Genomic DNA, 16,314 nt, shown 5'->3' with positions numbered 1-16,314 from the left:
GAGGGGGTGGACAGTTGGCAGTCCTTACAAAGCACTGTCCTCAACCCTGGGCACATATGAGAATCACCTAGGGAGTTTGTTCATTTGTTAGTGTTTGTTTATTGATTAACTATGCCAAGTCTGGTCTTATTTCTGGCCAAATAAATCAGAATCTCTTGGGGTGGGACCTTGACATGACAATTTTTAAAGAAATTTTTAGGTGATTTTAACATCCAGTCAGTGTTGAGAACCACTGGTTTAATGCATAGTATGAGAATTCTCTATAAATTCTTAATTTTTGTTGGGAATGCTTTGCCAAAATTACATAAGACATTCTGCTTTGCTTAACTAGGCATGGCCTAATACATACAACAGAAACTTCTGATATACTGTGAAAGTTCCTTGCTTTTAAATAACTTCCTCGTTTATCATTAGCAATATGTTCATCTGTGTTAAGCACTACCTTCTTCCTGTAGGTATTTCATATATATATATATCATTGGTAATTACTGATATGTTCCCATATACATGATATGATATTTATAAACACATTTGATATATACAGAGAACAACCAAGATGTCACGACCATCTTGTTCTCTGTATATACAGGTAGTTACACATGCTGTATGTATTAAGATACCCATCACTACCTACCAGCTGTATGTATTAAGATACCCATCACTTACATTGACATAATGGGGTTTCACTTAAATTCTTAAAAATCAAATATTATTTAACAAGAGATAGAAGTAGGTCCACTGCTGGGGTGACCTAGCAAGGAGGTTGTGCTATTTTAAGAATCCGAATTTTTTATAAATACTATATGCCAAGATGCAAGTCACAAAACATGCTAACCGTATGCTAGGGGATTTGAAGGTGTTAATGAAAGCAGAAAGTCCTACGACAAGGGATTCTTTTTTTCCTCCCAACATATGGTGACCACAGCTGACTTGTGCAGTTATGAGAAGGGAAGCATCCTAAAACTCCTAAGGTGCTTCGTGGGGGATGAGGACAGGAGCTGGGTAGCCACTTCCTGTTGGGCAACGCTAATTTGAGTAGGGTAAAAACCCAGATGAGGTGTTGGCCTTGATAGGAAGGGGGTTGGCCTGTCAGAGCCTATGTCCAAAAAAGTCAGTCAAGACAGGGAGGAGCAGGCAGATATAACCAGTCCAGGCAGGTTAAATCCCAAGTGGAGGGGCCAGGTAAGAGAAACCAAGAACCCAGACTGATGGACAGGGAGGCCAAGGGGTAGGGACCTGCCCAAGAGCTTAGGGGATAAGAGATCAGTTTGGCTAGGACTCTCATAAAAGACTCCATGCCATCAATCAGACAGATGAAGAAATACCTTTGAATGAACCGGGAGCACAGACAAAAACGCATAAGGGCTTTTCAATCATCCAATACTAGAATTACTCATTGAGCAAATTTATCCATTCAACAAATATTTATTGAGCATCTCCGATATGCCAGGTCTTTTTCTGTATGCTGAAGATTACAGGCAGGTGGGGTGTCTACAGCTCTGCAAGAGTGAATCAATACACAAGATGGCATAACATGTAGTGCTTTATGGGTTTGCTAGGCCCAAAGCACTGTGCCTTTGGAACCCATGTTCTTCCATATGTATGAAATATATAATTAATTCCCTGATGAAGACTTTCCAACATTTTATAATTAATACACCAAAGCTCCAGGGCCCAGGACCCATAGTGACAGAGATGTTAGGAGAAGTGCACTAAGGCTGAAGCATAGAACAAGTGGAGAGCCAAGGAAGTGAGGCCTTGTCCCCTGCTTGGTCCATGACCATGACTGGCAGCCTGTGTGGGCCCCAGCATGCTCCCCTGTAAAATGAGGAGGTTGCACTGGATGAATTCCAAAGCCCAGTTCTAGATCTAGGATCCTAGGCAGGGCCAGGGCAGAGTCAAGCTGGGCTCAGGCACAGCACACGGCAGCTATGGTCAACCTGAGAGCAGCACTAGCCAGGGCAGCCCCAGGGAGAGGCATGTGATACTGCAGGAGTAACTTGGCCATTTCCTGGGATTGACTGTGTCTCCAAGGGACATCAAAGGAATACGCCAGACTTGTGCTGCTTTCCAGTCTCCACACAACATGGGAGTGTGTTTCTACTGAGAGTGTACTGAGAGACCAACAGGCAGAGGCAACGCGGGTCTAAGCAGGCCCATGGGGGCGGGAACTACCTGATGAACTGGTGGTGTCGGGGGGATGCTAAGGTGATTCTCCCAGAGTCAGGAAAAGAGCTGTAATTCACAGGAAGGGAGGACTGGTCTCCCTCTTCCAAGAAGGCCTCTTGGGCTCCCAGGCAGACTTTTGGCTGTAGGTGGAATATCAGGTGGGATTTATCATTTTAAATAATAACTGGCACATGACAGAGCACAGAACCGAAACTCAGATGGCCAAGTAGCTGAAAGTGTCTGTAAGAGAGAAGAAATGGGTTTGGACAAAGAGCGGGGGCGTCAGAAAGACATATGCGCATACTTACAAAGTGAGTTCAGCGCACTCTACCACGTCCCCCACATTACCCCCTGGTAATGCCAAACCTTGTAGCCTGTCTTCCTGCCTCAGATAGCATCACTCGCTCTGAGGCACAAATACCATCCACACTCTTCCATATTAGGCCATTCCTCAAACCCCGACCCCCACTGTTGTGCAAAAGACGCATTCCCTACAAACAAGTGCTTTGAATTTCCTTGTTTATCGTCCGTTCACCTAACACATTTCTTTATTTGCCTTCCTCTGGGGGGCTTAGCGTCCTCAGCTTCCAGTTAAGGAGAGGTACGTGGACTGGGTACCTCCTCCCCTTCCTCAGTTCCTCCAATGGCTTCCTTATAGAGTTAGGTCAAAGGTGCTAAGCCAAGGTGTCCACAGCCTGAAGTGGAGCCAAAATTCACCCGATGATTCATTTGATTGTGACTCTTCCAGTGTGAGGCCAACTTACTGGGTTCCAAGAATCCTCAGCCAAAGGGCTTCTGCCCCCACAGCTGGCATTGGGTAAATGGAACCAACAGTCTCGATTTCACCTGAGGACCACTATCCAAAGAGCTTCCAGTATTCTCTGAACTGTGAATGAATAAACAAGTTTTTTTTTTTTTTTAAACAGGATGAATGAAGGAATAAAGAAGATTTTTATAGGATTAAATAGATCTCTTCTTTCCTGGATTTAATTCAAACCTAAAATTTAGACGTGAATTCCAGTTTGAGTCTAACATAATCTCACTTCCCTTGACAACTTAGAGGAAATAAAAATATTCTCCAAAAAGTGTAGAGGGAAATTAAACTAAATTGGGCAATGTTAGCAAATCTAGAAAGCAGACAAGACTGGACTGCAGCATCTAATCACTGGCACTGGTGCCCCCGCCCTGTTCTGGGGGCACCCTCCATTGTGGTACACAATCCAAGCAAACAATACTGGTCAAAACTCAGCCATCCCATGCCCAGTGGAGATCAAGTATATTTCAAGATGGCTATGAACTAGAGACATTGGAATTGCAGTGACAGACTCTTAGAGACCTAATACTGGAAATACACCAAAGAAGCGGACCTTACATACAATTTGGGGCAGTGGAGGGATATTTTGAGCAAGGGCCTGACACAATTACCCCCAGATTTGATTTTCCTGTGATGAGATTCCAATTCGCAGATTTGTTTCCCTACTTAATTCCCTGCACTGGGCCTCCTCCCCGCAAATTAACCTACTGACCGAGGACATACAGAAAGTGCCATTTGTATGCCAAATACTCGTGGGCGAAGGTCTCTGAAACCTACAACTTTCTATGGTGTATTCAACACGTGGCGGTGGATGGAACCAGTCTCAAAGGATTCCTGCAGCAAGTTGAAGTAAATCTGCAGAGAGGCTTGGCCACAGCTTGCCAAACTGCCGCCTCTGCTGATTTTATCATCTTTAATTGACCAACCTAAGAACTGGTTTACAACGGAAATTCTTAGCGATGGCCTCTCAGCAGGCGCACACCTCACTGCCCCTCTGGAGGGTGCTTGGTCGCGTCCAAGTTCTGGCCTTTGGAAAACATTGCTCTCCAGAGAATGAGGCCTACCCTGCCTCTTGTCTTCTGCCGGGAAGGCTCAGAGGAGAATGAATTAACTTCCCCCCAGCCAAGCCAGTAGTCCTGATCCTGAGCCAGAAAGCAGTGGCCGTTAGAAGCGAGAAAGAAAGCTAGAAGGAAAGCAACAGTGCTTCCATTATACTATTAAACCATAATCACCTACTCCTATTATAAGCATCTTCCTGTTTTCCCCGAAGGGGCGCTGTTTAACTGCCACTTGGGTGCAAACGGGCCAAGCCAGCATTTCCTGTGGGTCTGGAAGGCGGGTTAAGCTCAGCCGGCTGTGGCGCGTCCACTGACCCCAGAGCAGGCCGTGAGGGGCCACCCTGCTGGGGGTGGGGGCTCTGAGACTGGGCCTCCTGGATTAAGGGGTGATGTTGATGTCCTTCACCTGGGGCCAGGACTAGGGTGAGGCAGGAGGCGTTTTGAGGGCACAAGATTTAAGCAGGTTTTCAGTCTCAGCATCATGCCAGTGGCCCTTTCTCACCAATCCCCGCTCTGCTCAGGGCCACCAGCACTGGGGGACAGGCATGTGAGTGGGTGCATATGTGTGTTGTGTAAAAACACACTGTGGTCAGTGGTTCTCAAAGCATCGTCTTCAGACCAGCCTCAACACCCGGGAACTTGTTCGAAATGCAAATTCTCAGGCCCAGTGAATCTGGTACTCAGGCAGAGGGAGAGGGGCTGAGCATCTGTGTAACACGCACACCAGGTAATTCCTGTGCAGCTGAAGCCTGAGAAGCTTGGTAGTGCTAGGGAATAATGCCCGTCCCACGGTCCACATCCAGTGGTCTCTCAGGGTGCGTCGCCCACAGCAGGAACAGGGAAAGAAAGGGTGGGGTGGCAAGATGACAGAGACCTTCCCGAGGCCATCAGCAGGGTCGGAACCCCTCAGGTAGGAAGTCAGGGGTTGCTTTTTCCCCAGCCATCCCGAAGTAAACTGTAGCGGTCAAGACCTGGCAACTGTTGGCAATAAATAAAGATTGCTACTGAGTTGCTTCCTTCCAGGTTCTTCCCCTTAACTAGACAGCTCAGGGCCAGCTGTGGAGTGACACCATGTGTCGTGGGCCAGCCGTTTGACCGTTCTGAGACTGAAATGGCCACCTTTGTTTTTTTTTTTTTTTTTTTGAAATGGCCACCTTTGTAAAACGGGGTAATATTGCCCACCTGTGAGGGTCCGAGAGGCCAACAGAAGCCAAGCGTGGGCCAGAGCAAGCTGTGGTGACAGGCTGTGCGTGCGAAGCAGGGGTGTGGCCTCCACCCAGCTCCAGGGAAGCCAGCTGGGACGCCTTGGGGACAGAGGACAGCTCAGAGGGGAAGCTGATCTCCTTTAAGCTGCTGTGTTTTTAAAAGGAGGCTATCCCCAGTCCAAATGTCCTGGGGCATCAGGCTTCTACAAATGGACTCACCGAGGGGGGGGTGGGGGAAGAAAAGCAGAGGGTGAGCCCAGGGCCTGCTGCCGAGTGCTAGAGGGCTGCTTGTGTTTTTACCACATAATGAAGGGCAAGAAGAAACATCCGAAGACCCACATTTAAACTGTCACCAGAACCCAAACAGTATGTAGTGGCTAGGCGATGACCAACGCCTCCAGCCCAGTGACCTCAGGCACACAGTCATGGACTCGTTTCCTCCTTTGCTAAGTGCTGGATTGCAAACACAACAGAAGTACGAGGATGAAGTCAGCAGCAACACACTGAGGCACAGCGTAACCACGAGCTCTTATCACGGAGGTCTCATCACAGAATTGGGGAACCATTTCTGCAGTGTGGGAACAGAACTACCTCCCATCCAACTCTCCCCGCTCCTAAAGGTGTCTACTGAGGACCAGAGAGGCTGACAACCTGCAGAGGGCACACAGCTAGGGTGACAGTCAGTAGCTGTGTCCCTTTCTCCCTTCCATTAGGAAGTGCTGGGGGGCGCGGGGTGGGGAGGGAGCGAAAATCTCAGCGCTTCCACCCGGGGGCCAGGTAAACAAAGGGCATCCCCGCCCCCACGTCTTCCTCGGCCTCGCACAGCTGAAGGTTGGAAGGAGGATCCATGACTCACACTTTTCCTCCGGAGGGGATTTAACTCCAAGATAGCATTGCCCTTGAGAAAGAGCCAACCAGCAAGGAGGAAAGTTCACCTCGGGGCCCGGGTGGCTCGGGAGCCCCCTTACCTTCCTCGTTTAAAAACCAGGGCTGAAACTGGAGCACCGAGTCAAAGCCGCAGGTGTTCTCTTCAAAGGCGCAGGAACCCGCGGGCAGGTCCAGGGCTCCCGCAAGCTGCAGGGCTGCGGGCACAAAACGAGTTTCAGTTGGGGCTCGGCCTGGGAGCGTCTGCACCAACTCGGGGCGCCCCGGGGGGGACGGGGTGAAAGTGAGGGGAATGCGCGCGGGAGCGGCGCGAGAGGGGTGCACCTCTACACCCTCCCCGCCCCCGGCGCTTGCCCCGCGGGCCGGGCGTGCACCCGCAGCACCACTCCAGGCTTCGGAGAGGGGTACGGCTGTCGGAGAGGATCCCGGGGCGCCCTCGGCTAGCCCAGCCCAGGACCGCAAGCCGGCCACCGGGGCTGCGGGAGCGGGTCACGAGGGCGCCCCCCGGGGGTCCCCCTGGGTCCTCGCACTTACCTTGTACTGCCAGGAGGACGCCCCTTAGCAGCATGGTCGCGCTTCGGGGAGGGAGGACGACCCCAAGGGGGTGCAAGCTACCGGCCCGCTGGGACCGGCAGCCCCGGTGGAGGGGAGCGGGCGCGCCAGGGACGGACCAGGCGAGAGGCAGAGCGTGCACTTGGAGCTGCCCAAGTTTGCGGAGCGGCTCGGGTTGCTGAGCGGAAAGCTGGGGGTGCCTGACTGGGGAGCGCCGCTCGATCGCGTCCCGGGTGAAGCCGGCGCGGCGCACAGCTGGTCCCGGGCGAGGATTGGGCTGGGCGGGAAGGAGACAATTGCACACTTTTGAAAAGCCAGCTAGGACTGGCCGGGAGAGGAGAGGTCGGGATGCAGGGCTTTGGCTCAGGGTTTTAAAGCTCGGGAACAGACCTCTTGCAGACACTTGGAGGGGGGCAGGCCTTCCAGCAGCCCCTCCGCTGGGCTGGGACTGGAGGCGCCCGGCCCCGCCCCGCCCATCCGCGGTGGGAACCAGCTTATTTCTGGGGACAGCTTCCCCGCATCTGGCACACCAGGGCTGCAGGCTGGCCCTAATTTTAACTTCTTCTCCCCAGAATGGAAAAGGGTGGAATTCTCCTAGGAAAACCTAGAGGAAAGCTTGGAAACTGGTGACATAAGCTTTGTATCTCAGCGCGTTCTCAGTATTCTCTGGGCGTTCGGGGCCCAGAAACGCTAAGCCTGGAATACCACCCCCCCTTTTTTAAGCAGTGGAATGTCTGGCATGCCTGGTTCTCAGGATTCCCTCTGTCCCGTAAAATGGGGGCATTCCTCCTCTCCAAAGAGCCATGATAAATTAGTAGGTTTCTAAATTGGCGTGTGGGGGCTGGGGCTGGTGATGTCAGGGAGGGGTTACAGTGAGCGCTTTGAGCACCAAGCGTGTCTTTTAAAAATTCTCTTCCAGGAAAGAACGTGGTGGGGACCGTTTTTTTTTTTCTTCTTAGTGGCCTTTACGGTTTTGTGCAGGCAATTTTGTGCCTAGGTCGGTGGTTCTCAAACTTTTGAGGGTGCCTCAGAATCCCCTGGAGGGCCCCCACCTGTCAGAGTTTCTGATCTGGTAGACCTGGGTTGGGGCTTCAGATTCTGCACATTCTTATCAGGTTTCCAGATGTCGATCGTGATGCTGCTAGTCTGGGACCTCGCTTTGGGGAGCCCTGGCCTAACGAACTCCTGTTCAACCATCAAAGCCCTGTTCACGTGCCTTCACCTGGTTTCCAAATTCTCCTGGTTTTCCTTGTCCTTCACTGGCAGCTCCTGACCTATATCCTGTGCTGCTGCTGCTTTTGGTCTGTCTGAGCCCTGAACACTGGAGTGCCTCAAGCTGTGTCCTCTTAGCTCCCCTCTCCCTCAGTAATTTCCTCCAGTCCCGTAGTTTGGAGCACCAACCGTATAGCCTGATGACTCCCAAATTTATATGTCTAGCCCAGACTGCTCACTGACTCCAGATGCTTCTATCTCACGGCCACCTCAACATTTTCATTTGGATGTTTAACAGCTATCTCATACTTAACAGGTCCCAACATGAATACCTCATAGTCCTTCCCCAGTCTGCTTCCCCTTGCATTTTTTTTAAAGTTCATTTACTTATTTTTTTTTTTTTTTGAGAGAGAGAGATGGAGCATATGAGTGAGTGGGGGAGGGGCAGAGAGAGAGAATCCCAAGTAGGCTCCATGTGAGGGGCTGGAACCCCTCCCCCCAACCGTGAGATCATGAGCTAAGCTGAAACCAAGAGTCTGAGGCTTAACCGACTGAGCCACCCAGGTGCCCCTCCCCTTGCATTTTCCTTGATTCAACCAACACTACACTGTATGTTAACTAGAACTTTAAAAAATTTTTTTAAAAAGAATCTTTTTCCTCCAGTTGCTCAGGACAAAACACATAGAGTTATCCTTGACTCTTCTCTTCCTCTCAGGACATTATCAAACGCCCCATTCAGGATTCAAGATACAGCAGATGCTAAGTATGTTCCGTGCCTACAGTGACCACCCTGATCTGAGTGGCCATCGTTAGCTAGGGAGACTGCAGGAGCCTCCTAACAGTGGGGTCCCTGTCTCTCTGCCTTGCAGGCCTCCACTCCATTCCTAACCCAGTGGTCAGGAGCATCCTTTCAACACAGAAATCGGGCTATCTGCCATGTCATTCCTTGGCTCCAAACTTGTGACAGCTTCCCAAATCAGCAAATCAAAACCCACTCTTCACAAAGACCTACTAGGTCCTAGAAGACCTGCCCCTCCCCTCACATCTCTGACCTCATCTACCCTGCAGCCACATGGACCTCTCAGCTGGTCCTCAGCTCCAAGCTAGCTGTCCTCCCAGAACTTTGCACTGGCTGTTCCTTCAGCTTGAAATGCCTTTCCCTGGAAATCCACATGACTCACACCCACACTGCCTGAAAAGGTCTCTATTCAGTTGTTACCTTCGATATGAGAAATTTGATACCTTTGTCGCTAAAAACAAAAAAGCCCTTACGATCCATTGAAAGTAAGCTTGGACAAATTCTCATGAGTTTTCTGTGAGCAATGACCCAAATGATCTAAAATTTCTTTAGGGTGTGTGTGTTTATAAGCTTTGCCTCAGGTGGTAGCTAGTAACGAATACCATTTAACATGCTTACTATTATAAATGTTTTTTTAATAGAAAATCTCATTCAACTTTCACAAGGACCCTCGGGGGGGGGGATGTCAATATTATTATTGCTCCCATTCAACAGATGAGGAGACTGAGGTGCAGACTTCAGTGATAGTGAAACCCATATCTGCTTTATTCCAAAAGCCTATTCTCTCAACCGGTAGAGTAGCCTGTCTCCTTTGTCTTATGTTCTGTTTTGATTTCTTGCTCAGATGGTGCTAAATATCTGATTACTTTCATCAAATTACTTAATGAAACGTGCAGAGACAGCTAGGAATCCACTTGAAACCTCAAAACACTATTTTCAACCAAGCAAGCTTTTAGCAACCATCAAACTGGCACACCTTTTTCCAGGTATCTGCAGAATATTGCAGTTTTCAGATCGCCTTACATTCACCTGCAGGTTCCAAGACTCAGGAAAATGAAAAACGTCAAAGCCGTAAAGAGATCTTCAAAAATGTTTAAATATGAATTAAAACGTCAAGGCAACAACATTTATTGCTGCCTGTGGGAAACTGAACCATTACACATAAACACAAAGTTAGTTGGAGTAAAATTTCCATTTCACATATAACTGCAGGATCTGGAGCACAGATGGCCCTTTGACACTGGAGCAGGTTGGTGTCTCAGGGAGGCAGACTGTGGTTTGGAGGTTCATGTGCAGGCTGTTTACTAGGGGGCTCACGGTTCGCGGGTTGGAGCCCTGAGTAGGGAGGGCTCTGCCCTGACATTGTGGAGCCTGCTTGGAGTACTCTCTCTGCCCCTCCCCGGCTCGTGCATTTTCTCTCTAAACAAACAAACAAACCAAACAAACATAAAAAAATTCCTTAAGTGGTGCCCTTGGGCTCAGCATGTGTGGAAGGGAGGAGGAGGCAGGACTGGGCTGAGGGAGACACTGCAGCGCAGGTCACACAGAGTCTCTCCTGACCCCACAGGGAACTCTGGTGGCGAAATGGCCCACCCAGTTTATCCCACATTGGGCTGATATGTCCAGCTGCTTTGTGTTGCTGCTTCTGTCAGTCACTGACGGATGTGGTCCACACCTGTCCTGGTGTGCTTTCTGCACTGAGGCCGACCCAGAGGGGCTGAGGACTGGAGGCCGTGCGATGACGACAATCCCAGCAGCTGGGATGACAAGTCCCTGCTTGAAGGAGGATCCGGACAGCACACTGGTGTCCACCACAGACATTTTGCAGACAGGGGAAAGGATATTGCACATGGAGAGAGCCAAGGAGGGAATCCACAAAATCTAGGAATTACGTGCATTAACCCACTTCCTTCGGTCTCTAATCATGGAGCCATGGAGTCAAGCACTGCCTTAACCCCTGGAAAAAACAGCATCAGACCCCCAGATGAGAACTACCCAGGACTCTCTCCTCCAAGACTTAGCTTAATGGAATGATTAAATAATGCACGCAAAGTTCTGGCCTGTAGAAGGCGCTCAATAAGCATTAGGTATTAGAGTGGGTTGAATGGTAGCGCCCTCCCCCCCCCCCCCCCCCCCCCCAAAAAAAGGTATGTTGTGAATGTGACCTTATTTAGAAAAGGTGCTGTGGAGAGGTAATTCAGTTAGGGATCTTGAGGTAAGATCACCCTGCATTATTAAAGGCCCCAAGTCAAGGGCAAGTGCCCTTCCCAGAGACAGAAGACAGTAACAGGGTAAAGGTGGAGACAGTGATGGGAGTGGCAGAGCCCCAGGCCAAGGAGCGCCTGGAGCCACCTGCAGCCGGAAGAGGAGAAGAACAGATCCTGTCCTGATAGCCTCAGGGGAGTGTAGCCCGCAGACTCCTTCGCTTCACAGTCCTGACTTCCAGAGCCCGGACATAATAAACTTACTGCTGTTTTAAGTCATTGGTTTGTTCTGGCAGCTGGAGGACACTAATACAGAAAGGGTTAAGCAAGGAGCAAACACCTGCCAGGCACGTGCCAGGCGTCATCTCCCATGACCCTGCTACCTCCCTGCGAGAGGGAGACATCGCTCTCTCCATCTCACAGAACATGAAGCAGGCCCAGAAGCGTCCATTAACTTGTTCCGGGTCACACGTCCAGCTACGCTGCCAATGCAAACCTGCCGACACCGTGACACCACGTGCAGGGAAAGGCTCCTGTCGCTGCGGAGAGCCACGCGAGCCCTGTCGCAGAGGTGGCGAAGCCTCGCGCTGCTCTGCTCCCCGCTCCTCTCGGGGGAGCCCTCAACCAAGGATCCAGCTTTTTATTTAACCCCCTGGCTCTAGAGATCTGGCTCGGTCTTCCAGTTTTCTGGGCACAGTAGAGGAAGAAGAAACACGGGTGCCCCTCGCAGGAGCACCTGCATCATTCTCATGACGGTTCTCCTGACGCACCCTCGCGTGGTCTCATGCAGTGCCCCCTAATGGTCGCTTCAGCAAGCACTTCCCTGTGCCTGGCACAGCGCTGGGGGCAGGGACCCAGGGGTGGACAAGAAGCATTCTTCGCCTCACAGACGGCAGACCGACCCATGGAAAGACCATTTAGCTGAAACAGGCTGCCGAGGTAGAGCAAGGCCTGCAAACAAAACCTCCACCGGCCAGGGAAGTAACATGAATGAAAGAACTGAGCTGCTAGCAGGGGGCGCTTAGGGAGGGATGGTGGAGCCAGCATCCCCAACCACAGGACATCGTTGGCACCGGCTTGAGGCCAAGTCGCCATGGCACGATGGGGGTCCGGCCCTGCCTATTTTGCCCAATTTTTCAAAAGAAGCCCAATGTCTAGAGATGTGTGTAATAGCTCCTGATTTTCAAACACTGGCAATGAATTAAAACAGATCTATGTAAATCCCCGTGCAGGTAGAGTCAAATTTGGTGGGAGGCTAAATTCAATTCTCCAGCCACTGTGGAGACCGAGCATGGGATGCCTCAGCACCACCCTTCCAGACACAGTTGATCAGTCCCATTCTAGAGAAGAGAAGATGGAAGCAGAAAGAGTCTGACTTTTAGCAAAGGTCATGGGTCTCTAAGAGGCAGAGACAAGATGGGAAGTCATAAGCTCATTCCTCACTGGTCCGTATTTGGGCACACAGAAAGGACTTTGTATACTGTAGGTCCCGTGCAAATGTAAGGCTATTCATAATATCTTTTATATTAATTTTACTTTGGTTGCTTTCTATTACATATTATAGGTTTTAAAATTTACATCTATATCTATATGTATATGTATATCTATATATCTATATCTATATCTATATCTATATCTATATCTATATCTATATCTACATACAGTAAAACCTTGGTTTGTGAGCATAATTCATTCTGGAAACATGCTTGTAATCCAAAGCACTCGTATATCAAAGTGAATTTCAAGAACCATGGGCTCTGTTGTGATCATGTGACATTCAGTGTCACGTACTACTCATATTGCAAGACGTTGCTCGTTTACCAAGTTAAAATTTCTTAGAAATCTTTGCTCGTCTTCTGGAACATTCGCAGAACAAGTTGCTCGCAATGCAAGGTTTTATTGTTTATCTTTTTTCCTTTCTTGCTTCCTGCATCCCCTCTGATCTATGCCAAGACATTGTCTCTGCTCTGGAGTTTTGTCTGTCTCTGCCTCTCTCCATCTTTCTTCTTGCTCTCGTGTCTGTCTGTCTCTCTCTGGGTCTCTGTGATGCACTCTGGGGCTCACCTCTGCCTCTTCCTCAGCATTTTCTCTGTCTTGCTTTCATGTTGTCTCTCTCTCTCTCTCTCTCTCTCTCTCGCTCTCCACACTTAGACCCCAACATACCCCACTCAGTGCATGCTATCAGGTCGAGAATAAGCTGGTAAAACAATTCCAGCCTCTGTGGCTTGTCCTGCCCATGACCTTCATTGCATTCCTGCAGGAGGTGTCTGGGGGCTCTGCCCCAAGGCTGGCTGGCAGTGTCCCTTGGTTCCTGACTAGCACCAGCTGCCTCTCACCCTTTGGGGACAGTCACGTGCCTGCTGCAGGTCTGACTCATCTGCTGTGAGGGACCGAGGCCCAATGTTAACCAGTTGTTAACAAATGTCCTGTTACTACAAAATATATGCCCTGCTTTTCAAATCCCTACACTCAAATGACTGGATTTGGTAAAGCAGCTATTTCCTTTACAGTCGGCATTGGAAAGGGAGTAGATAAATAGATACTTTCTATCGTTAATCTTTGTTCCATCAGTTTACTTGGAACCCTAGCTTGGAGTCAGACATCTTTCACTATGGTTCGATGGCAATCTTTTGAATTTTTTTTAAGTCAAATGTTCTTGGGGCTGACTCATCATAGTGAAAACACTACCACCTTTCATTGAGTGTTTGTGATGTGCCAGGGGGTTTCATGGTCAATTTATGGAGGAAGAAACTAGGCCTAAAGAGTTTAAGTGACTTGCCCAAGGGTGGGGGGCAGGATGTGAACCCAGCTCTAGCTACCACCAAAGCCCTCTTGACCTGTCTACACTTCCAATGCGGGGAAAGTTTGGGCAAACACTGTACAATGTCCTGCTCTCGGACCCCATACTTCATTGCTCTACTGCTATGCTGGGCCAAGGCCAGGAGGCACGTTTCTGTCGGTTCCAGTGAAGTATCTATACTCAGAGTTTGCAGAAAAAGCCCTTTATGACCAGGGTCGAGCCTACGTTTCCATTCTGAGCCCATCACACTGCTACCACCCATGCCCCCACCAGCCCATGCTGGTCCTGGACTCTGTCCTCTGGGCCACTCCTCATGTGTTCTTATGTGTTCTTTTTTCTGCTCAGAAACAGAATGCCTTCCTCTCCTTCTCCCTTTAGGAAACTCCTTATAATGGGTTGAATTCTGCCCTCCAACTCCCAAGATGTATATCGAAGTCTTATCTCCCAGGACCCCAGAATGTGACTTTATTTGTGAAGATGAGGTCACACTGGAGCAGAGTGGGCCCCTAACCCAATAAGACTGGTGTCCTTATAAAAAGGTGAAATTTACATAGCATAGTAATGCTACCAGATAAAAACACCCGGAGACACTCACCTTGGCCCCAATGAGCTTCCCACAGACCTCTCTTCTTTCCAAAGCATTGTTACAATGGGACTGACCCTTCTCGTTCTTAATATGATTGCAAAATGCCTTTCAGCAATGACTATCAGCCAACTTTGGCAAAAAATAAAGGCTTATTACTTACAAGGCCTGGAAATTACACAGCACACCTGGGTCCACTGCGAGGTTGTAGGTAGAGACACGGCGCCCATGGGCTAGGCTTCTGCTTTTATTGGGGTTAGGGTTTTGTGGGTTCACGATTGGTGAATTTAAAATGTAAGAGCAAGAATTTAAAGCAAGAGAGAAAAGACAAGTGGCCCAAATGGCCAGTTACCGGAATCAACCAAGATCTTTAAAACAAAGGAGACTCAGTGAGGAAAGGTGGTCTGGCTCTTTATCTAGACCCCTTGGCTGGCAAAGAGTTTGTTCAAGATAACTATTCAAGTCTCTGAAGTGGATGGCCTCTTTGGAATGGAGGCCTTCAGCAACCAAAACTTAAATCAGGCACTTGTGTCACGAAAAAGAAAAAATACAGTCTGTTTACACTACCCACTCTTCTTCATTTCCAAAGACTCAGCTCAAATGTCTTCTCCTCCTCTACCTGTGCCTCCTGTCCTCCCAAACCACAATGTTCTTGAGGCCGCATTGCCATGACTTTGTGTATGTCTCTGTTATCCACAATGGAAGCTGATATTTCAAGGGATGAGAAGTCTGCTTTACACTTGTTTCTGCTCTGGTGTCATCTGTGTGCATGGCTAACTGTAGGCGCACAATAAATGCTGGCTGAAAGAGAGGCTGTGGAACAGCACGTCCTCCCTGGTATACACAGCCTGCCGAGGCTGCGGGCCTATCATTAGAAGAGAAAGAACTAAATCTAAGCTATCGGTCCCCCAGGAGGGTATTTATGGAAACAAATGAACTGCACAGATGTGCTCAGAGATGACAGAGCCAATGGAAAGAGGAGCGGCCGTCTGAACGGGGAGCCGAGTAGGCTTTCTGGGGTCAGAGCGGCACGTTTGGCAAACTCGGGGGAGGCAGGGGAGGGAGGCTCTCAGAAGCCCACTTTCATGAGAGGTGGAGGGGGCTGCAGGGAGAGGACTTGGCCCCTGAAAGGAGGCACCAGGCCCTGAGGGTTGGAAGGAGAGAGAGAGAATAATGAAACAGCCTGCATCCGGCCATCTGAGCCTGTGGCAGCCCAGCCCTGTACACTCCCATAGGGGTCCAGAAGAAAGGCTGGGCTGTTGGGAACCCAGATGAGTCTGTCCCCCTAGGTCTCTGCCAAACACGGGCCACAAACAGCTCTATGACCCCGGGGACAGGATTAAAAAGAACGGGTGGGCAGTGCCTTGTCCACCTTGCTGCGGACATTGTTGGCATTTCAAGGTTAACTGCGGTAATAATGGGCAGCTTGTGGCTGGGCCGGGGATAGGGTGGGGGGCAGGCCTGTGAACACGTATGTTCACCCCTGGGACATCCCCCCAATCCTGGGAGTTAAGGCCCTATGTCCCCTGCAGGGGCTAAGAGTGAGTCAAAGGACTTTGGAATTCTACTTCATTACAGTTAGTGGGGGCTCCAGAGGCTGGGGGCTCTACACACAACGTGGGCTAAACCCAAGTAATACGCTTTCTCCTCTTCAAGCTGCACCTGAGAGCTGGAATTCTGCAGCCAAACACATTCCCCAAAAGAGCAGTGAAACCCCAAACCCCAGATGAGCTTCTGACTTATGGCCTCTGACATTGTTAATGTGCTGGACTGAGGGTCTATACCCTGTGTGATTTGATCTAAACTGAACAGAGACGGTGATGTTTACAGCTTCTCAGAGAAAGAATGGCCACCATCTGGGAGGGGAGAGACAGCAAACATCAGCTCTGAATAGGCGAACGAGGTGTGCGTGCATGCGGGCATGCGTGTATGTGTGTGTGGTGTGCAAAGACATATTATTGATGGCAAGTCAAGCCACGCCATTACCAGTAATCTGGAAGCTTGAAATGCAAAGGCCTAAAATCCTGGGTATT

The 16,314-nt window shown here is 49.7% G+C and overlaps 1 protein-coding gene across 2 annotated transcripts in view; it reads right to left on the bottom strand.

Annotated features, from left to right (window-relative positions):
- The window catches only part of MAMDC2 (MAM domain containing 2), a 151,427-nt gene extending 144,262 nt beyond the window's left edge, over positions 1 to 7,165 (bottom strand). Inside the window, exons 1-2 of one of the 2 annotated variants that reach the window (XM_049633699.1) lie at positions 6,666 to 7,165; positions 6,215 to 6,328 (exon numbers count right to left, since the gene is read on the bottom strand). In XM_049633699.1, the coding sequence (XP_049489656.1) occupies positions 6,215 to 6,328; positions 6,666 to 6,699 (148 nt within the window). In that variant the 5' untranslated portion in view covers positions 6,700 to 7,165. The remainder of the gene's footprint in view (positions 1 to 6,214; positions 6,329 to 6,665) is intronic. The other variant, XM_049633690.1, reaches the window with a different exon arrangement.
- Between the last annotated feature and the right edge of the window lie 9,149 nt (positions 7,166 to 16,314).

This window comes from Panthera uncia, chromosome D4, assembly GCF_023721935.1.
Source record: "Panthera uncia isolate 11264 chromosome D4, Puncia_PCG_1.0, whole genome shotgun sequence".
Taxonomy (NCBI): domain Eukaryota; kingdom Metazoa; phylum Chordata; class Mammalia; order Carnivora; family Felidae; genus Panthera; species Panthera uncia.
Note: the sequence above shows the minus strand (reverse complement) of the source record. Positions and strands in the feature narration are given on the sequence as shown.